Raw genomic sequence first — 22,676 nt, forward strand, 5'->3', positions numbered from 1 at the left:
CACTTCCTCTTCCTCCTCTTCCCCTTCCTCTTCCTCTTCTTCCTCTTCCTCTTCCTCTTCTTCCTCTTCCTCTTCCTCCTCATCCTCCTCCTCTTCCTCTTCTTCCTCATCCCCTTCCTCTTCCTCTTCCTCCTCCTCTTCCTCCTCTCCTTCTTCCTTCTCCTCTTCCTCTTCCTCTTCTCCTTCCTCTTCCTCCTCTTCCTCCTTCTCCTCTTCCTCCTCCTCCTTTTCTTTCTCCCCTTCCTCCTCCTTCACTTCCTCCTCCTCTTCCTCCTCTCCTTCTTCCTTCTCTTCCTCCTCTTCCTCTTCTCCTTCCTCTTCCTCTTCTTCTTCCTCCTCCTCTTCCTCTTCCTCCTCTTCCTCTTCTCCTTCCTCTTCCTCCTCCTCCACTTTTTCTTCCTCCTCCTTCTCTTCCTTTTCCTCCTCCTCCTCTTCTTCCTTCCTCTCTTTCCTCCTTCCCCTTCCTCTTCTTCCTCTTCCTCTTTTTTTTCTTCTTCCTCTTCCTCTTCCTCCTCCTCTTCCTCCTTCTCTTCCTCCTCTTCCTCTTCCTTTTTCTCCTCCTCCTCCACTTCCTCCTCCTCCTCCTTTTCTTTCTCCCCTTCCTCCTCCTTCACTTCCTCCTCCTCTTCCTCCTCTCCTTCTTCCTTCTCTTCCTCCTCTTCCTCTTCTCCTTCCTCTTCCTCCTCCACTTCCTCTTCCTCCTCCTCCTCTTCTTCCTTCCTCTCTTTCCTCCTTCCTCTTCCTCCTCCTCTTCCTCCACTTCCTTTTCCTCCTCCTCCTTTTCTTTCTCTCTTTCCTCCTTCCTCTTCCTCTTCCTCTTCTTCCTCTTCCTCCTCCTCTTCCTCTTCCGCTTCTTCTTCCATTTCCTCCTCTTCCTCCCCTTCCTCCTTCTCTTCCTCTCTCTCTCCTTCCTTCCTCCTCCTCTTCCTGCTCCTATTTCCTCTTTTTCCTTCCTCCTTTTCCTCCTCCTCTTCCTCTTCCTCCACTTTCTCCTCCTCCTCTTTTCCTTCTTCTACTTCCTCCTTCACTTCCTCCTCTTCCTCTTCCCCTTCTTTTCTTCCTCCTCTTCTTCCTTCCTTCCCCTCTTCCTTCTCTTTCCTCCTTCCTCCTCCTCCTCCTCCTCTTCCTCTTTCTCTTCCTCTTCCTCTTCCTCTTCCTCTTCCTCCACTTCCTCCTCCTAATCCACTTCCTCCTCCTCTTCTTCCTCCTCCACTTCCTCTTCCTCCTCCTCCTCTTCCTTTTCCTCCTCCTCCTTTTCTTCCTCTCTTTCCTCCTTCCTCTTCCTCTTCCTCCTCCTCCTCCTCTTCCTCTTCCTCTTCCCATTTCCTCACCCACCATTGGACCCCCCCCCCAACCCCACATTATCCAATGGGGAGGACGGGGGGGGGGGGGCATTAATTAATTAATGTGGCCTTGTTAATGAGGTGGGGGAGGGGGCTGTAAATACGGGGCTGCCAAAATGGAGGTTTTTTACACTGTTGTCACCGCGTTGTTTTTTGGGGGACAATGGGGACAGTAGGGGACAATGGGGACAATGGGAGACAATGGGGAAACAATGGGAGACAATGGGGGGCAATGGGAGACAATGGAGACAATAGAGACAATGGGAGACAATGACAAAGGTTCCCCCCCCCCCCCCTCCCCGTGTGACTCAGGGCACTGCAATGGGGTTGTGTAATATGGGGAAACCCCATAGAAATGGGGGGGGGAGGGGATGAGGGGGTTATGGGGGGTCTATGGGGGTCTATAGGGGGGTCATGGGGGGGCTGTACCCTCCTATAGACCCCAAAGCGTCTCCTATAGCCCCCCATATGTTGTTCATATAAACCTTGACAGATTCGTATATACAGCCCTATATAGACCCTTATGGAGCCCTATACAACCCCTATAAACCCCTTATAGAACCCTATAGGCCCCCATAGACCCCTAAATGTCACCTACAGACCCCTTATAGAACCCTATAGACCCCTATGGACCCCTATACGTCCCCTATATGCCCCCTACAGACCCCTTATAGAACCCTATAGGCCGGAAAAGACCCCCATATAGAACCCTATAGATCTCCCATACAGCTCCTATAGAACCCTATAGACCCCATATAGCCCCAATAGATCCCCAGAAACCCCTCTATCCCTACACACGGAACCCTATAGCCCCCTATAGACCCCCTATATCCCCCTATATCCCCCCCTATTTCCCTATAGCCCCCTATAGACCCCCTATATCCCCCTATATCCCCCCTATTCCCCTATATCCCCCTATAGACCCCCTATATCCCCCTATATCCCCCCCTATTTCCCTATATCCCCCTATAGACGCCTTATATCCCCCTATATCCCCCCTATTTCCCTATAGACCCCCTATATCACCCTATATCCCCCCTATTTCCCTATATCCCCCTATAGACGCCCTATATCCCCTATAGGGCCCTATAAGGAATGGAAAATCCCCAGCAGGCCACGCCCACCTCATGAATAAGCCACGCCCATTCCGCTCTAGGCCACGCCCCTCCACCCCGAGGCCACGCCCCTCGCCCCTCTCTCTACCCAATAGGAAGCCGCCACGCCCACCCCCTCACTACACTCCCAGCCAATAGCAAGCCGCGGTGGGCGGGCCCGCCACCCGACCCTATAAAAGCGGCTCTCTGAGGTACGGCCGCCATTTTGTTTGGAGGCCGCGGACGAGTTGTAATGGCTGCCACAGCAACGACGGCAACGGCGGCGGCTCCGGGGGGTGTTTGGGGGGGTCTCACCCCGTCCCCTCCGCGTTACTTCACCTTCGACATCCCCCCGACCCACAGCGGGACCCCAAGGCCGCGTCGACGGCACCGACGGGTCCTATATCCACCTGTGGTAAGCATAATCCCCCCTATAGGGCCCTATAGGGCCCCATATACCCCCATAGGGCCCTATATCCACCTGTGGTAAGCATAATCCCCCCTATAGGGCCCCGTATACCCCCATAGGGCTCTATATACCTCCATAGGGCCCCATATACCCCCATAGGGCCCCATATACCCCCATAGGGCCCCGTATACCCCCATAGGGCCCTGTATCCACCTGTGGTAAGCATAATCCCCCCCTATAGGGCCCCATATACCCCCATAGGGCCCTATATACCCCCATAGGGCCCCATATACCCCCATAGGGCCCCATATACCCCCATAGGGCCCCGTATACCCCCATAGGGCCCTATATCCACCTGTGGTAAGCATAATCCCCCCCTATAGGGCCCCATATACCCCCATAGGGCCCCATATACCCCCATAGGGCCCCATATCCCCCCCATAGGGCCCCATATACCCCCCTATAGGGCCCTATATCCACCTGTGGTAAGCATAATCCCCCCTATAGGGCCCCGTATACCCCCATAGGGCCCTATATACCTCCATAGGGCCCTATATCCACCTGTGGTAAGCCTACCCCCCCCTATAGGGCCCTATACCCCACCCATAGGGCCCTATACCCCCCCATAGGGCCTTATATCCACCTGTGGTAAGTCTATCCCCCCCATAGAGCCCTATACCCCCCCTATAGGGCCCCATATACCCCCCCATAGAGCCCTATATCCACCCATAGGGCCCTATATCCACTTGTGGTAAGCCTATCCGCCCCATAGGGCCCCATATCCCCCCATAGGGCCCTATATCCACTTGTGGTAAGCCTACCCCCCCCATAGGGCCCCATAGGACTCCATACCCCCCCCGTAGGGCCCCATATACCCCCCTATAGGGCCCTATATCCACCTGTGGTAAGCCTACCCCCCCCCTATAGGGCCCCATAGGACTCCATACCCCCCCCCCATAGGGCCCCATACCCCCTCATAGGACCCCCATAACCCACCCCAGGATCCACCATTTCTGTGAGGAAATAGGGATAAAGCCCCCCCCCCCCCCCCCCCCAGGACCCCCCTTTCTGTCTGGAAATACTCTCTTCTATGGGGCCCTATATCCACCCTATTTCCCTATAGCCCCCTATAGACGCCCTATGACCCCTATATCCCCCCCTATTTCCCCATAGCCCCCTATAGATGCCCTATATCCCCCTATATCCCCCCCTATTTCCCTATTTCTGGGGGACCCCATTTAGGACCCCCCCCAAACCCCCATTTCTGTGTGTTCTTTTCTATGGGACCCCCCCCCATCTTCCCAAAACCCCCATTATGGGGGGGGGGGGGGGGGGGGGCAGAAATGGACCCATTTCCTGCATGGCGGGGGGGGGGGAGTTGAGTCACAACCCCATATGAGTCACAGCCCCACACATGGCACGAAGGGGAAGAGAAGGGAATTTTCCATATCCAGTCACGTATTTTGTCCTTTTTTAAGGTATTTTAACTCAAATCTGGGGTGATATTTCCCCCCTTAAAATGACATTTCTCCTTTTTTTAGGACATTTACCCCCAAACTAGAGCAGGATATCCCCACCTGGATTCTCTTTTTCCCATATTTTAGGCTTTTTAACCCAAAATTAAGGCACTTTTCCCCTCCCCGCCCTCCAAATAATACCCAATTTTAGGGTTTTTGAACCTAAAACTGGAGCTGCATAGATTTATTACATTTTCCCTCATTTTAGGGCTTTTCACTCCAAATTGAAGCAGTATTTTGGGGTCCCCGTAAGAACCCCTGGAAATATAACCCGAAATGGGGGATTTTCCCCATAAAATTACATTTTGTCACTCAAGTGATGATAATTCGCCTCTTTTTGGGGTTTTTTAACCCAAAATTAGGTTGGTATATAAGTATATTCCCCCTCAGGGTGTTATTAAGCCATTAACCCTCATGGAAGCAACCCAAAATTGGGGTATTTCCCACCAATTACATTTGTCCTCTCAAGGATGATATTTTCCTTCATTTTAGGTGTTTTTAACCCAAAATTTAGGCAGCATCACCCCCTACAGCTCTGGGCTTATTAACCCATTAACCCCAGCAGCTAATTAGGCTTTGCATTCAGATGGCTCCCCTCTACTCAGGCACTGATAATCACTTAAAAGGGGGGGGGATGCTCCCTGATAACGCTGTTTTCTCTCATTTTAAGCCTTTTTACCCCAAAAAAAGCCATATATGAACCCTTTATCACCCCTGTTTCCAGGTACAATGGCCGATAACGCAGTTTTCTCTCATTTTAAGCCTTTTTACCCCCAAAAAAAGCCATATATTAACCCTTTATCACCCCCTTTCCAGGTACAACGGCCAATAATGCTGTTTTCTCTCATTTTAAGCCTTTTTACCCCCAAAAAACCCATATATGAACCCTTTATCACCTCCTTTCCAGGTACAATGGCCGATAATGCTGTTTTCTCTCATTCTAAGCCTTTTTACCCCAAAAAACCCCATATATAAACCCTTTATCACCCCCGTTTCCAGGTACAATGGCCAATAATGCTGTTTTCTCTCATTTTAAGCCTTTTTACCCCAAAAAAAGCCATATATGAACCCTTTATCACCCCCCTTTCCAGGTACAATGGCCGATAACGCTGTTTTCTCTCATTCTAAGCCTTTTTACCCCAAAAAATGCCGTATATGAACCCTTTATCACCCCCCTTTCCAGGTACAATGGCCGATAATGCTGTTTTCTCTCATTTTAAGCCTTTTTACCCCAAAAAAGCCATATATGAACCCTTTATTCCCCCCTTTTCCAGGTACGACGGCCGCCCCCATCAGAAGAAGCCAGCCCGGCCACGCGGCTCCTCCTGGTGTTGTTGGCTGTGGTCGGTGTTCAGGTGTACAGCGCGCCAACGGACCCGGTGACAACGCAACTAGAGGTGGCCATGACACCCGAGGTGGTCGAGGTGACAACACAACCCGGGTTGGTGGCCATGACACCCGAGATGGTCATGGGGACAACTCAACTGGGAGAGGCGGCCATGACACTTGAGGTGGTTGGGAAGACGACACAACCTGGGTTGGTGGCCATGGGGACAACACAACCGGGAGAGGCGGCCATGACACCTGAGGTGGTTGGGAAGACAACGCAACCCGGGTTGGTGGCCATGACACCTGAGGTGGTTGGGAAGACAACGCAACCAAGAGAGGTGGTGGTGACACCAAGGGTGGTTGGGAAGACGACACAACGCGGGTTGGTGGCCATGACACCTGAGGTGGTTGAGGTGACAAAGGAACTGGGAGAGGTGGCCATGGGGACAACACAACCGGGAGAGGCGGCCATGACACCCAAGATGGTCGCGGTGACGACACAACTGGGAGAGGCGGCCATGACACCCGAGATGGTCGCGGTGACGACACAACCAGGAGAGGTGGTGATGGTGACACCCGAGATGGTGATGGTGACACCCACGGTGGTCGCGGTGACGTTGAACGCGTCATCGTTACCCCCCTACGTGTCACCACAACCCGAAGAGTTGGACGTGGGGACGACACCACCACGACCCGAAGAAGTGGTGACACAGGAGATGGTGGTGGCGCTGCCTGGCCCCACAGCGACAACGTGCCCATCCAATGGGGGGCAGGTGACACCCATGGGTACCCCCTACCCACGGTTGTTGCCGTCGCCAACCCTACGGGCCTACAACGTCACCGCACACTGACTGTCCACCCTGTTGTCTGGGTGACGCCGTATGACCGTCACCTCCCCATGGAGGTGACACCCATGGATATAGGGACGGCTCTGGGGGACCACGATGGCACCAAGCACCCATGGGTGCCCCTACCTCACCCTCAGAGATGGCCCCAGTTGTTTGTGTGGGTCACGTTGATATTTATTGGTCTATTTATATTTATTTAAGGGGTTTATTTAATTGTAGGGTTATTTAATATTTAACACTATTTATTTCGGGGCTGTTTGAACCCCGATTTTGGGTTATTTATTACAGAAATGAGTTGTTTACAACGTGAGTTGTCGCTGTGTTGTTATTGGAGCACCGTATCTATGGGGGAGGGGGGGATGAAACTGAAGGGTTTTGTGTTTTTTGACCCAATTTGTAAGGCTTTGTCATGGGACGCCAAAAGAAAACAATACATTTGGGTCAAGAAGTCCAGTTTTTGGGCAAAGTCCCATTTTAGGGTCATAAAAAAGGTTTTGGGTAGAAAGTCGAAAACTGGCATTTTTGGTGGAAAATGGCCATTTTTAGGTGGAGAAGAAGGTTTTTAGGTGGAAAACTCCACTTTTCATCCCAAATTGGACCCCGATTCCGAGGCTGCTCTGAAACAAACCATCACACCACAACTAACAACAAAAATCTATATTTTTTTTTTCTTAAAAAAAGAAAAAAAACCCAAACAACTGAAAAATAGGCCCATTTTGGGGCACATAAATGGGGGAATCGGGTAAAACCCAGCATGAGCGGCTGCAGTTCCCACACAGCAATGAGTCCACGTTGTCCGGTGCCAATGTCCTGCGTGGCTGACCCAAATCTGGGTGTTTTCTCCCCATTTTGGAGGGCCCCATGCCTCGAGAAATTCACAGAGACACAAAACAGTAGAAAATAACGAATAAAAAACCAATATTGTCCATCGATACCATTCGACTCTACCCGCCCCAAACCACCCTTTGCAATTCACGTGTGTTCCAGCAGAAATAGGTGAAAATAACCCCAAAATGACCCATTTTTTCTGCTTCAGTTTATATGGTTTTTCTCGGGGGCGGCCCGAGGAGATTTGGTAGATCCTGGGGGGGGCGGGGGAGGAGGAAATGGGGTAAAAAAAGGGGTAATTAAGTAGGGAAAAAGGTTTAAAAATGGAAACGAAGTGGGGAATTGATTGAATTTGCAGCTGCAGCACCAAAATGGGATTGGAACGATCCCAAAGGACATAGAGGTGTTGGGATGGATCCCAATGGGATTAGAGTGATCCCAATAGGGTTGGAGAGATCCCAATGGGTTCACAGGTGTTGGGATGGATCCCAATGGATTGGAGTGATCCCAATGGGCACAAAGATGTCGGGATGGATCCCAATGGAATCGTGGTGATCCCAAATGACATGGAGGTACTAGGGTGAATTCCAATGGGATGTCAGTGATCCCAAATGGACATGGAGGTATTAGGATGGATCCCGATGGGACTGGAAATGGGAACTGATGGATCCCAATGGATCAGCATCCCTAAAGAGACCCAGAAGTGGGAACCAATGGATCCCAAAGGCTGGATGACCCCATAGAGACCCCAAAACAGGAACTGATGGATCCATAGAGAACCCCAAATGGGAACTCATGGATCTCAGTGGCTGGATGACCCCATGGAGAACCCACAATGGGAACAGATGGATCCCAATGGGTCAGCATCCCCATATGGATCTGGGAATGGGAACTGATGGATCCCAATGGCTGGATGACCCCATAGAGACCCCACAGTGGGAACAGATGGATCCCAATGGGTCAGCATCCCCATAGAGACATGGAAATAGGAACATCCGACCCCCATCAGCCCTCACTCCCCCCCTGCACCGCGCTCATTCGGCACTGGGGGGACACCAGGGGGGGCACTGGGGGTGGTGAGTGATGGGAAGCTATGGGGCACGAAAGCACGTGGTGGGAAGGAGAGGGCCCAGGGCAGCTCCAGGGGGGACAGAGGGGAGGAGAATGGCGGCGGGGGTCCGGCGTTGTTGGCAGCGCCGGGCTGTGGTGGTGGTGGTGGTTGTGGTGGTTGGGCTGGGGGTGTGTTGGGGGTCTTCTCCCCATTGCTGTGGGTCCGTCGGTGCCGGTTGAGGTGTGAGCTGCGGCTGAAGCACTTCCCGCAGGCCGGGCAGGCGTAGGGCTTCTCTCCGGTGTGAACGCGGCGATGGATGGTGAGCTCGGAGCGTTGGATGAAGCTCTTCCCACACTCGGGACACCCATAGGGCTTCTCCCCTAAGTGTGTCCTACGATGGGTCAGGAGGTTGGAGGACACGCTGAAGCACTTCCCACATTCACCGCATCGATACGGCTTCTCCCCGGTGTGCATCCTGCGGTGGATGGTCAGATCCGACTTCTGGATGAAGCCCTTCCCGCAGTCCCCGCAGGCGTACGGCTTCTCCCCGGTGTGAATCCGACGGTGTTTCACCAACGCCGATCGTTGCCCGAAGCCTTTCCCACAATCCCCACACTTATAGGGCTTCTCCGGCACCGCCGCCGTCGCCGCGCCGTCCCCATCGCCGTCACATTGATGATGGGGCGGTGGGCGCCCGCCGGCGTGAGCTCGTTGGTGTTTAAGCAACGCGGCCCCTTGGCCAAAGCAACGGCCGCATTCCCCACACTTATAGGTCCGGCCGTGCCGGTGAGCGGCCAAAAACTCCTCCACGTGCTCATGGCACCGCTCGGCAACGTGGATCTTGCGATGCCTTTCTAAGTGTGAACTCACACTGAAGCTCTTCCCGCACTCTCCGCATTGATACGGCCTCTCTCCGGTGTGAACGCGCCGGTGCCGCTCCAGGTCGGAGCGTTGGATGAAGCCTTTACCGCAATCACCGCACGCAAACGGCCGCTCGCCGGTGTGGATCCGCCGGTGCTGGGTCAGGTTGGACCCACGGCTGAAGCTCTTCCCACAATCCCCACAACGATGAGGCCTTTCCCCTCCGTGAGTCTTACGGTGTTTGGACAGCGCCGAACGTTGGCCGAATCCTTTACCGCATTCAGGACAACGATGCGATGCCGATGAACCCGCGTCATTAACCGGCACCGGACGATGAGCGTTACGGTTCCCCACCACGCTTCCAACATGGGTCCGGCGGTGCCGATCCAAATGGGAACTAACACTGAAGCTCTTCCCACAGTCCCCACATGGATACGGCCTCTCTCCGGTATGAACGCGCCGGTGCCGCTCCAGATCGGAGCGTTGGATGAAGCCTTTACCGCAATCACCGCAGCGGTGAGGCCGCTCCCCGGTGTGGATCCGCCGGTGCTGGGTCAGGTTGGACCCACGGCTGAATCCTTTGCCGCATTCAACACAACGATGCGGCTTCTCGGTGCTGGCGGCATTTCGGCATCGCCGGGAACAACCAGGGCAACAACGTGGTTTGGTGACGGCACCGCGGGCGCATTCGGTACATGGAGCTGGGTCGGGTTTCTTGGTGTTACGGCGTTGGGTTTTGGTCACGGGTTCTGGTTGGGATGGGGATGGATCCGCTGTTCCGTTTGGGGACACGTCTTCGGTGCCGGTAGCTGTGCCATAAAAGCGCCGTTAGCACCCATGGGTGACACCGAAACACCAACAGGATCCCATTGTGTCCAGCCCCAAAATTAGAGGTTCTGTGCCCAAATTTGGGGTCCTGCGTTAATATTAATAAGGGGGCCATGCCATAATTGGGGGTCCCGTGCCAAAATTAGGGGGTTCTGCACCACAACTTGATTTCCCGTGCCAAAATTGGACGTTCTGTGCCCAAAGTTGGGTTCCTTTGCTAAAAATGGGGGGTCTTATGCCAAAATTGGGGATCCCGTGGCCAAACATTGAGTTCCTGTGCCAAAATTGGGCACCCCCATGCCAAAATGGAATCCCACATTTGGGGCTCCCCATCTTCCAACCCCAAATCTCCCCTTCCAGCCCCAAATATGGGGTTCCCACCCCCACATTTCCACTCCCAACCCCAAATCTCCCCTTCCAACCCCAACTATGGGACCCTTTCCCCCCATATCTCCCCTTCCATCCCCAAATATGGGACCCCCCCCAAAAAATCTCCCCTTCCAACCCCAAATATGGGGCTCCCACCCCCACATTTCCACTCCCACCCCCCAAAATTCCCCCAAAATTGGGGTTCCTCATCTCCCAACCCCAAATTTCCCCTTCCAGCCCCAAATATAGGACCCCCCCCCCCCAAATCTCCCCTTCCAGCCCCAAATCTCCCCTTCCAACCCCAAATTTTCCCTTCCAACCCCAAATATGGGACCTCCCCCACCCAAATCTCCCCTTCCATCCCCAAATCTCCCCTTCCACCCCCAAATCTCCCCTTCCAACCCCAAATCTCCCCTTTTTAGCCCCAAATCCGTGCTCCACCTCCGTCCCTGTTGCTGGGTGCCGTCCTCCTCCTCCCGCGCCATGTCCCCCCACCCCAAATCTCCCCTTCCAACCCCCCCCCCAAAATCTCCCATCCCCAAATATGGGACACCCCACCCCCAAATCTCCCCTTCCAGCCCCAAAATCTCCCCTTCCAACCCCAAATCTCCCCTTTTTAGCCCCAAATCCATGCCCCCCACCTCCATCCCTGTTGCTGGGTGCCGTCCTCCTCCTCCCGCGCCGCCCCCCCTGCTCCCGCACCAGCTCCCTGAGCATCCTTTCCACTTGGCCCCGTCCCGCGCTCTGCAGTAACAGCCCCAGTTGTCTCCTCAATTCGGGGGTCCCGACGCCCCCAGACCCTGATCCCGGCTGGGACTGAGGGGTGGGTTCTGTGGGGGGGGGGTCGCAGTCGGCGTCGGTGCCTGGATAGGAAAGAGATGGACCCGAAATCACGGAGATAAGGGGTGAAAGAGTCAGATTTGGGACCAAAATCGCATGGTTTTAGCCCAATAACACATGGTTTTAGCCTAGTATCCCGTGGTTTGAACCAAAACACCAAGATTTTACCCCGAATCCCAAGGTTTCATCCCCAAATCCCAAGATTTTACCCCAAATCCCAAGAATTTACCCCAAATCCCACGTTTTCCACCCTATACCCAAAGGTTTTACCCCAAATCCCAAGTTTTTACCCCCAAATCCCAAGATTTTACTCTAAATCCCAAGATTTTGCCCCAAAATCCCAAGATTTTACCCCAAATCCCAAGGTTTTATCCCCACACTGAAAGATTTTACCCCAAATCTCAAGGTTTCATCCCTAAATCCCAAGATTTTACCCCGAATCCCAAGGTTTCATCCCCAAATCCCAAGGTTTCGCCCCAAAATCCAAAGAATTCACCCCAAATTTGCCCCAAATCCCCCACATTTGCCCTAAATCCCCCGAATTCACCCCAAAATCCCAATAAATCCCCCAAGTCCATAGAAATTGCCCCCAAAACCACCCAAATTCACCTCAAATCCCCAAATCCCTCAAATTCACCCCAAGTTTGCCCCAAATCCCACAAATTCACCCCAAAACACTCAAATTTGCCCCAAATCCCCCACATTCACCCCAAATTCGACCAAAATCCCCCAAATTCACCCCAAATCCCCCAAATTTGCCCCAAATCCCCCAAATTTGCCCTAAATCCCCCAAATTTCCCCCCAATCCCCCAAATTCAACCCAATTTCAACCCCAAATCCCCTAAATTCACCCCAAATCCCCCAAATTCACCCCAAACCCCCCAAATTTGCCCCAAATCCCCCAAATTTGCCCTAAATCCCCCAAATTCCCCCCCGATCCCCCAAATTCAACCCAATTTCAACCCCAAATCCCCTAAATTCACCCCAAATCCCCCAAATTTACCCCAAACCCCCCAAATTCACCCCAAACCCCCCAAATTTGCCCCAAATCCCCCGAATTCACCCCAAAAACGGACTCTTTTGTGTCTCCCTCACCCGTCACCATCCCGCGGCGTCGCTGCGATTCGGCGAAGGCCGTGATCCGCGGCCAACTGATGGCGATCTCCTCAGCTATGGGGGCATTTTGGGGTGAAAAAAGGGGATTTTGGGCAAAAAAGGGGAAATAATGGGGGGATTTGGGGCAATTTATGGGATTTTGGGGTTTTTTTGGGGGACATTTGGGGCATTTTGGGGTTATTTTGTGAGGGAAATGAGGGTTAATGGTTAATGGGAAGGAATGGGAACTGATCTGATTTTGGGGTGAAAAAATGGGATTTTGGGCAAAAAAGGGGAAATAATGGGGAATAATGGGGGGGATTGGGGGCAATTTATGGGATTTTGGGGGTTTTTTGGGGGGCATTTGGGGCATTTTGGGGTTGTTTTGTGAGGGAAATGAGGGTTAATGGGGGTTTAAGGGAAGGGATGGGAACTGATGTGTTTTTGGGGTGAAAAATGGCGATTTTGGTTAAAAAGGGGAAATAATGAGGAATAATGGGGGGGATTTGGGGCAATTTATGGGATTTTGGGGTTTTTTTGGGGGGCATTTGGGGCATTTTGGGGTTGTTTTGTGAGGGAAATGAGGGTTAATGGTTAATGGGAAGGGATGGGAACCGATCTGATTTTGGGGTGAAAAATGGTGATTTTGGCTAAAAAGGGGAAATAATGAGGAATAATGGGGGCGATTTGGGGCAATTTATGGGATTTTTGGGGGGATTTGGGTCATTTTGGGGTTATTTTGTGAGGGAAATAAGGGTTAATGGTTAATGGGAAGGGATGGGAACTGATCTGATTTTGGGGTGAAAAATGGTGATTTTGGTTAAAAAGGGGAAATAATAGGGGGGATTGGGGGCAATTTATGGGATTTTGGGGGTTTTTGGGGGGACATTTGGGGCATTTTGGGGTTGTTTTGTGAGGGAAATGAGGGTTAATGGGGGTTAAAGGGAAGGGATGGGAACCAATCCGATTTTGGGGTGAAAAATGGTGATTTTGGTTAAAAAGGGGAAATAATGGGGGGGATTGGGGGCAATTTATGGGATTTTGGGGTTTTTTTGGGGGGCATTTGGGGCATTTTGGGGTTGTTTTGTGAGGGAAATGAGGGTTAATGGTTAATGGGAAGGGATGGGAACCGATCTGATTTTGGGGTGAAAAAATGGGATTTTGGGCAAAAAAGGGGAAATAATGGGGAATAATGGGGGGGATTTGGGGCAATTTATGGGATTTTGGGGGTTTTTTGGGGGGCATTTGGGGCATTTTGGGGTTATTTTGTGAGGGAAATGAGGGTTAATGGGGGTTAAAGGGAAGGGATGGGAACTGATCTGATTTTGGGGTGAAAAATGGCGATTTTGGTTAAAAAGGGAAAATAATGGGGGGGATTGGGGGCAATTTATGGGATTTTGGGGGTTTTTTGGGGGGGATTTGGGGCGTTTTGGGGCTTTTTTATGGTGGAAATGGGGGTTAATGGGACCCAATGGGAAGGGATGGGAACTGGCTCTGATTTTGGGGTAAAAACAAGCGATTTTGGTTAAAAAGGGTTATTTTTCCTCACCCAAAGAGATGACATTCTCGTAGTTGTCCTGCATGGTCCCTAAAAAAAGACCCCCCACAAAATGGGTCAAAAACCACCAATTTTGGGTCATTTTGGGAGGGGTAAAAACTTACATTTTTATTTCCCTTTTTTGGGGCAATTTCTTCCATTTTTGGGGTCATTTCTTTCCAATTTGGTCCCTCTCTTCCCCCCCCCCCCCCCCCCAATATTCCCATTTTTGGGTCAATTTCCCCCAATTTTGGGTCATTTCTGCCCTATTTTGGGTCCCCCCCCTCCAAATTTCCCCATTTTTGGGTCAACCTCCCCCAATTTTGGGTCATTTTTGCCCCTTTTTGGGCCATTTCTGCCCAATTTTGGGTCATTTCTGCCCCTTTTTGGGTCCCCCCCCCTCCAAATATCCCCATTTTTGGGTCAACCTCCCCCAATTTTGGGTCATTTTTGCCCTTTTTTGGGTCATTTTTGCCCCTTTTTGGGCCATTTCTGCCCAATTTTGGGTCATTTCTGCCCTATTTTGGGTCCCCTCCCTCCAAATTTCCCCATTTTTGGGTCAATTTCCCCAAATTTTGGGTCATTTCTGACCCTTTTTGGGTCCCCCCCCTCCAAATTTCCCCATTTTTGGGTCAATTTCCCCTATTTTCGGTTCATTTCTGCCCTATTTCACCCCCGAATTTCCTCATTTTGGGCTCAATTCCTCCATTTTTAACCAATCCCCCCCCCCCCCCCCATTCCGAATTTCCTCATTTTGGGGCCATTTCCCCCTTTTTAACCAATCTCCCCCATTTTAATTGCCCCCCCCTCCCATTTCAGAAGCCTCATTTTGGGGCCATTTCCCCCTATTTCGGCCCATTCCCCCCCCCCCCAATAACCCCATAACGGCCCCATATCCACCCCATACCCGCCCCATAACCCCCCCCAGCCCCATAACCCCATTACCTTCACCCTCCGGCCTTGGTTTGGGGGGGGGGGGCGCCGCTTTTTGGGGCCGTTTATAGGGTCGGGGCGGCCCCAAAGACCCCCAAAGCGGCGCCGCCCCGGATATAGGGCCGCGCGTCTCCTTCCTCCCCCGCCCCATATCCTCGTCTTCCTCCGCCGCCCCCTGGCGGTGTGGGGCGGCCCTATAGGGGCGGGGATATGGGGCGGCCCTATAAGGGCGGCCCTATAGGAGCGGGGATATCGGGCGGCCCTATAGGGGCGGGGATATGGGGCGGCCCTATAAGGGCGGGGATATGGGGCGGCCCTATAAGGGCGGGGATATGGGGCGGCCCTATAGGGGCGGGGATATGGGGCGGCCCTATAAGGGCGGAGATATGGGGCGGCCCTATAGGGCGGCCCTATAAGGGCGGGGATATGGGGCGGCCCTATAAGGGCGGTCCTATAAGGGCGGGGATATGGGGCGGCCCTATTAAGATGGCGGTATATAGGGCGACCCTATAGGGGCGGGGATATGGGGGGGATGCGGCTATGGGGCTGATGTGTGGGTTATTATGGGGGGGGGGGGGGATGTATTTATGGGGTTTGCTATGGGGTGGCCCTATAGGGGCATACTATAGGGTGACCCTATAGGGGTGTGGATATGGGGGGGGGGGGGGGGGGGGATGCCCTTATGGGGCGAACATGTGGGTTATTTATGGGGAGGGGGATGCATTTATGGGGTGAGATATAGGGTCTGCTATGGGGCAACCCTATATGGGGGATAATGTGCTTATAGGGACCCAAAACCGCCCTTTTTCACCCCAAAAGCACAGAGGCGGGACATCTCTATGCTCTATTTTATTCACCACAAGAACACAGCCCCAAAATCGCTCCGATTGACCCTAAAAAGAGCTGCCAGCCCCCTCCCCAAGCCCCCCCTCCAACCCCCACGCATGGTTTTAACTAAAAATCCATAAATTACACCCAAAAAAGGAAGGGGGGAAGGGGGGGGGGGGGGGCGGAAGATCCCACAGGACCCCATAAAAAAGACCCCATTGAAGACACTGGACCCCATAAGACTCCATAGGACCCCATAAAAGACCCCATTGAACACAATAGACCCCATAGGACCCCATAAAAGACCCCATTGAACACAATAGACCCCATAGGACCCCATAGGACCCCATAAAGACCCCATTGAACACACTGGACCCCATTGTACCCCATAAAAGACCCCATAGGACCCCATAAAAGACCCCATTGAACACACTGGACCCCATAGGACCCCATAAAAGACCCCATAGGACTCCATAAAGACCCCCATTGAACACACCAGACCCATAGGACTCCATAAAAGACCCCACTGAACACACCAGACCCCATAAAATCCCCCATAGGACCCCATAAAATCCCCCATAGGACCCCATAAAGACCCCGTTGAATACACTGGACCCCATAGGACCCCATAAAAGCCCCCATAGGACCCCATAAAAGCCACCATAGGACCCCATAAAGACCCCATTGAACACACTGGATCCCATAGAACCCCATAAAAGCCCCCATAGGACCCCATAAAGACCCCACTGAACACACTGGACCCCAAAAGACCCCATAAAAGACCCTGTAAGACCCCCACAGGACCCCATAAAGACCCCCATTGAACACACCAGACCCATAGGACTCCATAAAAGACCCCACTGAACACACCAGACCCCATAAAATCCCCCATAGGACCCCATAAAATCCCCCATAGGACCCCATAAAGACCCCATTGAACACACTGGACCCCATAGGACTCCATAAAAGCCCACATAGGACCCCATAAAAGCCCCCATAGGACCCCATAAAGACCCCATTGAACACACTGGACCCCATAAAGACCCCATTGAACACACTGGACCCCATAGGACCCCATAAAAGCCCCCATAGGACCCCATAAAAACCCCCATAGGACCCCATAAAAGCCCCATAGGACCCCATAAAATCCCCCATAGGACCCCATAAAAGCCCCATAGGACCCCATAAAATCCCCCATAGGATCCCATAAAAGCCCCATAGGACCCCATAGAGACCCCCATCCATCACCCACCCCCCATCACTCCTCCTCCGGCACCGCCATCACCGCCGCGTGCCGTCGCGCCGCCGCCATGTTTTGCCGATGGCTCTTTTGGTGCCGTTGGAAATGGAGGGTGCTGTTAAAGCTCCTCCCACACACCCCACAGATGTGGGGCCGCCCCCCGGCGTGGGTACGTTGGTGTCGGTAAAGGTGTGAGGTACGACCGAAACGTTTGCCGCAGTCACCGCATTGGTACGGCCGCTCGCCGGTGTGGATGCGTTGGTGACGTTCCCAATGGGAGCTCCAAGAGAAAGACTTGCCGCAGTCGGCACAGCGGTACGGCTTTATGGGGGCTATGGGGTGGGTGGTGGGATCTATGGGGTCAGTGGTGCCTATGGGGTGGGTTGTGGGGCTTATGGGGTCTGTAGGGCGGTTGGTGGTGTCTATGGGGTTGGTGTGGTTGATGGGGTCTATGGGGTGGGTTGTGGGGCTTATGGAGTGGGTGGTGGTGTCTATGGGGTGGGTGGTGCCTATGGGGTGGTTGGTCATGCCTATGGGGTCATTGGGGTTGGTCATGCCTATGGGGTGGTTGATGCCAACGGGGTGGTTGGGGTCAGTGGTGGTGTCTATGGGGTCATTTGTGGTGTCTATGGGGTTGTTGGTGCCTATGGGGTTGTTGGTGTCTATGGGGTGGTTGTTGGTATCTATGGGGTCATCGGTGATGTCAACGGGGTGGTTGGTTCCTATGGGGTGGTTGGTAGGGTCTGTGGGGTGGTTGATGGGGTCTATGGGGTCATTGATGGTGCCTTTGGGGTCGTTGGTGCTGGCGGTGCCGTTGGTGCGCCGATGACTCTCCCCATAGGAGCTCCATGAGAAGGATTTGCCGCAGTCGGCACAGCGGTTCGGTTCGGTGCCATTGGGTCCATCACTGGTGGTGCCTATGGGGTTCTCGGTGATGCCTATGGGGTCGTTGGTGCCTATGGGGTCGTTGTTGGTGCCTATGGGGTCATCGGCGATGGAGGTCCCACCATTGGTTCTGGTGGTGCCATTGGTGCTCCGGCAATGGGAACTCCATGAGATCCTCACCCCACAATCACCACAACGCCGTCTCTTGGTGCCGTTGGTGCCGTCATCGCCGATGGAGACCCCACCATTGGCCATAGAGACCCCATCATTGGCCATAGAGACCCCACTGTTGGTGCCGGTGATGCCGTTGGTGCACCGGTGTTGTTCCCAATGGGATTGGCAAGAGAATGTCTTCCCACAGTCACCGCAGCGCCGTCTTTTGGTGCCATTGGTGCCGTTGATGGTGATCCCAATGGTGGTGTCGGTAATGGAGGTCCCACCATTGGCAATAGAGACCCCACTGTTCTTGGAGGCCCCACCATTGGCCATGGAGACCCCACTATTGGCCATGGAGACCCCAATGTTGGCCATGGAGACCCCACCGTTGTTGGAGACCCCAGTATTGGCCATGGAGACCCCACTATTGGCGATAGAGGCCCCACCATTGTTGGAGGCCCCATTGTTGGCCATAGAGACCCCAATGTTGGCCATGGAGACCCCACTATTGGCCATGGAGTCCCCACCATTGGCGATAGAGGCCCTACCATTGTTGGAGACCCCATTGTTGGCCATAGAGACCCCAATGTTGGCCATGGAGCCCCCACCATTGGCGATAGAGGCCCTACCGTTGTTGGAGACCCCATTGTTGGCCATGGAGACCCCACTATTGGCCATGGAGCCCCCACCATTGGTGATAGAGGCCCTACCGTTGTTGGAGGCCCCACTATTGGCCATGGAGACCCCATTATTGGCCATAGAGACCCCACTGTTGACCATGGAGACCCCACCACTATTGACACTGGCCCCACCATTGACCCCAACCCCTCCGGTGCCGCCATCACCGCACCAATGCCATTCCCAATGGGAGCTCCAGGAGAACACCACGCCACAATCCCCACACCTCCTCCCTTTACCCCCACCCCCATCACCCCCCTTTTTCCCTCCCCGGCCCCACGGTGATGACGACCACCCCCCTTCTTCCAAATGACCCCGTTGATGCCGAACCAACGCCGGCGCGTCGCCGAAACTCTTCCGGCACCGCGTACATTTATAGGGCCTCCTCCCAACGTGGGTCAATTGGTGCCTCTCGAAATGAGTGGTGCTACCAAAGCTTCTCCCACAATAGGTACAGATATAAGAGCGGCCGCCGGCGTGACCGCGTTGATGCCGGTAAAGGTGTGAGCTTCTACCGAAGCTTTTGCCGCACTCGGCGCATCGGTACGGCCTCTCGCCGGTGTGGGTCCGCCGGTGCCTTTCCCAATGGGAGCTCCATGTGAAGGTCTTGCCACAGTGGGAACATTGGAATGGGGAGAGCCCGGTGTGAGCGCGGCGGTGAGTGGCCAATTCTTTGGCACGGCGGAAGCTGCGGTCGCAGTCGGGGCATTGGTAGGGGGAGACAAGGGTGGGGGTCGTGGGTGGTGATGGGGAGGGGGGTTTTGGTGACGTAGAGTTGGGTTTTGGTGATGTAGGGGTGGGTTTTGGTGATGTAGGGGTGGGTTTTGGTGACGTAACGTTGGGTTTTGGTGATGTAGGGGTGGGTTTTGGTGACGTAACGGTGGATTTTGGTGATGTAAGTGTGGGTTTTGGTGATGTAGAGTTGGGTTTTGGTGATGTAGGGGTGGGTTTTGGTGATGGAGAGTTGGGTTTTGGTGACGTAACGGTGGGTTTTGGTGATGTACAGTTGGGTTTTAGTGATGGGGAGGTGGGTTTTGGTGATGTAGGGGTGGGTTTTGGTAACATGGAGGTGGGTTTTGGTAATGGGGAATTGGGTTTTTGTGACCTGGAGGTGGGTTTTGGTGATGTAGGGGTGGATTTTGGTGATGTAGGGGTGAGTTTCAGTGATGTAAGGGTGGGTTTTGGTAACACGGAGGTGGGTTTTGGTGATGGGGAGGTGTGTTTTGGTGATGTAGGGCTGGGTTTTGGTGATGACATGGATCTGGTGGTGGGTTGGGTGGGCTTTGGTGATGGGGGGGTGGGTTTTGGTGAAGTATTGGTGGCCATGTTGGGTTCTGGTGAGCTGTTGTTGGCCATGTTGGGTTCTATTGAGCCGTTGTTGGCCATGTTGGGTTCTGGTGATGCCTTGTTGGGTTTTGGTGAAGCCTTGTTGGGTTTTGGTGAGCCGTTGTTGGCCATGTTGGGTTTTGGTGATGTATTGTTGGCCGTGTTGGGTTCTGGTGAAGCCTTATTGGGTTTTGGTGAGCCGTTGTTGGCCATGTTGGGTTTTGGTGATGTATTGATGGCCATGTTGGGTTCTGGTGATGTATTGATGGCCATGTTGGGTTTTGGTGATGTATTGTTGACCCTGTTGGGTTTTGGTGATGCCTTATTGGGTTCTGGTGAGCCGTTGTTGGCCATGTTGGGTTTTGGTGATGCCTTGTTGACCCTGTTGGTCTCCAGTTGGGCACATTGGTGCTGGTCGAGGTTATTGGTGCCGGTGTTGGCGTTGCCTTGTTGGTGCCAACAACCAAATGGACGCTGTTGGTTTTGGCTGCGCCGGTGTTTGCCGAAGTGTGAACGGCAGCCGAAGGTTTTGCCGCAGTCGGGACATCGATAGAGGGGCTGGAGGACCAGGAGGTTGTGGGGTGGGGGGTTATGGGGGGAGGTGGGAGGTGGGACCCCAACGGTGCCGTCAATGGGGTCCGGCTGTTGGATGACCGTCCAATGGAAGGTGGGGGGGGAGGGGGGTGGGATGAGGGGGTGGGGGGCTGTGGGGGGAGAAAGGGGGGGGTTAGGGGGTGGGGGGTGAGACATAGAGACCACCTGACCCCCAACTATGGGGTGGGGGGAAGATAGCCATCCCATAGAACCCAATTATGGGAGGGGGGGAAATGGGAACCCATAGACCCCATTGGTTGGGGGGGAAGACCCCATAGACCCCAATGGTGGGAGGGGGGGAAATGGGAACCCATAGACCCCATTGGTTGGGGGGAAGACCCCATAGACCCCAATGGTGGGGAGGGGGGGAAATGGGAACCCATAGACCCCATTGGTTGGAGGGAAGACCCCATAGACCCCAATGGTGGGGAGGGGGGGAACCTGTCCCAGTAGACCCCAATGGTGGTGGTTGTGGAGACCCCTCCCATAAACCCAGTGGGGATGGAGACCCCATAGACCCCCAAGACCATTCCAAGCCCCATAGGGGATCTCCCACCCTATTGGTCCACTCCCAAGCCCCATAGAGAACCCCAGCTGCCCTATAGAGGACACCTAGCCCCATAGAGAACCCCCAGATCCACATGGCTGCCCCCAGCCCCATTAAACCACCCCCAGCCCCACAGAGGACCCCCACCCCATAGGAACACCCCCAGCCCCATAAAGGACCCCCAACCCCATATGACTGCCCTTAGCCCCATAGGGGACCCCCACCCCATAAAGCCATCCCTAGCCCCATAGGGGACCTCCCACCCTATAGGACCACCCCCAGCCCCATAGAAGACCCCAGCCCCATAGAAGACCCCAGCCCCCTACCCTTCATCCCTCCACCGTCCTCCTCCTCCTCGCTGCCCCCCAGCAGCTGCTGCTCCCCATTGGCCTCGTCCCACAGCTCCATGGGGCCGGGGGGGTCCGGGGGGGTTTTGATGCTGCTCTGCATCCCAAAATGTGGCAGTGGGGTCAATGGGTCCGGACCCATCACAGTACAGTCCATCCCATCCCATCCCACCCCATTCCCATCCTATTCCCATCCCATGCCCCATTTCCAGTCCCCCCCATTCCCATCCCATTACCCCCCCATCCCCATTCCCAGTTCCCCCCCCCCATTTCAAGCCCCCATTCCCAGTTCCCCCCCCATCCCATTCCTATTCCCTCCCCCCATTCCCATCCCATTATCCCATTACCCCCCCATTCCCAGTTCCCCCCCATCCCCATCCCATAACCCCCCCATCCCGATAACCACCCCATCCCATTATCCCTCCATTACCCCCCCATCCCATTCCCATTACCCTCCATATCCCATCCCATTCCCCCCCCATCCCCATCCCCATAACCCCCCCATCCCCATTCCCCCATATCCCATCCCATTCCCATCCCATTACCCTCCATATCCCATCCCATTCCCATCCCATATCCCATCCCATATCCCACCCCATTCCCCCCCCCATATCCCATCCCATATCCCATCCCATCCCCATCCCATTCCCCCCCCATCCCATATCCCACCCCATCCCCCCCCCCATTGCCCCCCATATCCCATCCCATATCCCATCCCATCCCATATCCCATCCCATCCCATATCCCATCCCATTCCCCCCCCATTACCCCCCATATCCCATCCCATATCCCATCCCCATCCCATCCCATATCCCATCCCATATCCCACCCCATTTCCCCCCACCCCATTCCCCCCCATTAGCCCCCATATCCCATCCCATATCCCATCCCATATCCCATCCCCATCCCATCCCATATCCCATTCCATATCCCACCCCATTCCCCCCCATCCCATTCCCCCCCATTCCCCCCCATATCCCACCCCATTCCCCCCCATCCCCCCCCCATTCCCCCCCATATCCCACCCCATTCCCCCCCCATTGCCCCCCATATCCCATCCCATATCCCACCCCATATCCCCCCCATCCCCCCCCCATTGCCCCCATTCCCCCCGTTACCTCCCGACCCCGTTCCCGATCCCGTTCTATTTCCGCCCCCCCCCTTTTCCAACCCTAAAGCTCCGCCCCCCCCCC

At 54.2% G+C, this 22,676-nt stretch overlaps 2 protein-coding genes across 6 annotated transcripts; one reads left to right on the forward strand and one right to left on the reverse strand.

Moving 5' to 3' along the window:
* The first annotated feature begins 2,660 nt into the window (after positions 1–2,660).
* On the forward strand, positions 2,661–6,845 carry IER3 (immediate early response 3). Of its 5 annotated transcripts, none has more exons than XM_085535048.1 (3): positions 2,661–2,852; positions 5,638–6,156; positions 6,205–6,845. In XM_085535048.1, exons 1-3 carry the CDS (start codon positions 2,691–2,693, stop codon positions 6,541–6,543), a joined length of 1,020 nt encoding a protein of 339 aa, XP_085391174.1. In that variant the 5' UTR covers positions 2,661–2,690; the 3' UTR covers positions 6,544–6,845. The 5 variants fall into 5 exon arrangements, with proteins under 5 accessions (XP_085391174.1, XP_085391175.1, XP_085391177.1 ...); XM_085535049.1 differs by having other exon boundaries at positions 5,638–5,947; positions 5,996–6,845; XM_085535051.1 differs by having other exon boundaries at positions 5,638–5,947; positions 6,218–6,845.
* A 337-nt stretch (positions 6,846–7,182) lies between these two features.
* LOC107307144 (uncharacterized) lies at positions 7,183–22,662 on the reverse strand. Its single transcript, XM_085535078.1, has 8 exons — positions 22,602–22,662; positions 21,463–21,580; positions 16,972–20,699; positions 14,895–15,117; positions 13,962–14,000; positions 12,413–12,487; positions 11,119–11,340; positions 7,183–10,089 (listed from the first exon to the last, which is right to left on the reverse strand). Exons 2-8 carry the CDS (start codon positions 21,542–21,544, stop codon positions 8,381–8,383), a joined length of 6,078 nt encoding a protein of 2,025 aa, XP_085391204.1. The 5' UTR covers positions 21,545–21,580; positions 22,602–22,662; the 3' UTR covers positions 7,183–8,380.
* Positions 22,663–22,676: the final 14 nt, after the last annotated feature.

Source organism: Coturnix japonica, unplaced genomic scaffold (assembly GCF_054131305.1).
Source record: "Coturnix japonica strain WE unplaced genomic scaffold, WE-NBRP24 Scf107, whole genome shotgun sequence".
In the NCBI taxonomy this organism is placed as follows: Eukaryota; Metazoa; Chordata; class Aves; order Galliformes; family Phasianidae; genus Coturnix; species Coturnix japonica.

Bases quoted from the DNA above. Each gene is read 5' to 3' on its own strand.
- IER3 (XM_015850592.3), top strand. From the start codon at position 2,691: ATGGCTGCCACAGCAACGACGGCAACGGCGGCGGCTCCGGGGGGTGTT. The intron at 2,853-5,637 runs GTAAGCATAATC...CCCCTTTTCCAG, and splicing joins GGGTCCTATATCCACCTGTG to GTACGACGGCCGCCCCCATC.
- LOC107307144 (XM_085535078.1), bottom strand. From the start codon at position 21,544: ATGGAGCTGTGGGACGAGGCCAATGGGGAGCAGCAGCTGCTGGGGGGC. The intron at 15,118-16,971 runs TGATGGGGGGTG...CCGCTCCTATAG, and splicing joins TGGCGGTGCCGGAGGAGGAG to GGCCGCCCTTATAGGGCCGC. The intron at 14,001-14,894 runs GTAATGGGGTTA...GTCTTTTTTTAG, and splicing joins ACCAAGGCCGGAGGGTGAAG to GGACCATGCAGGACAACTAC.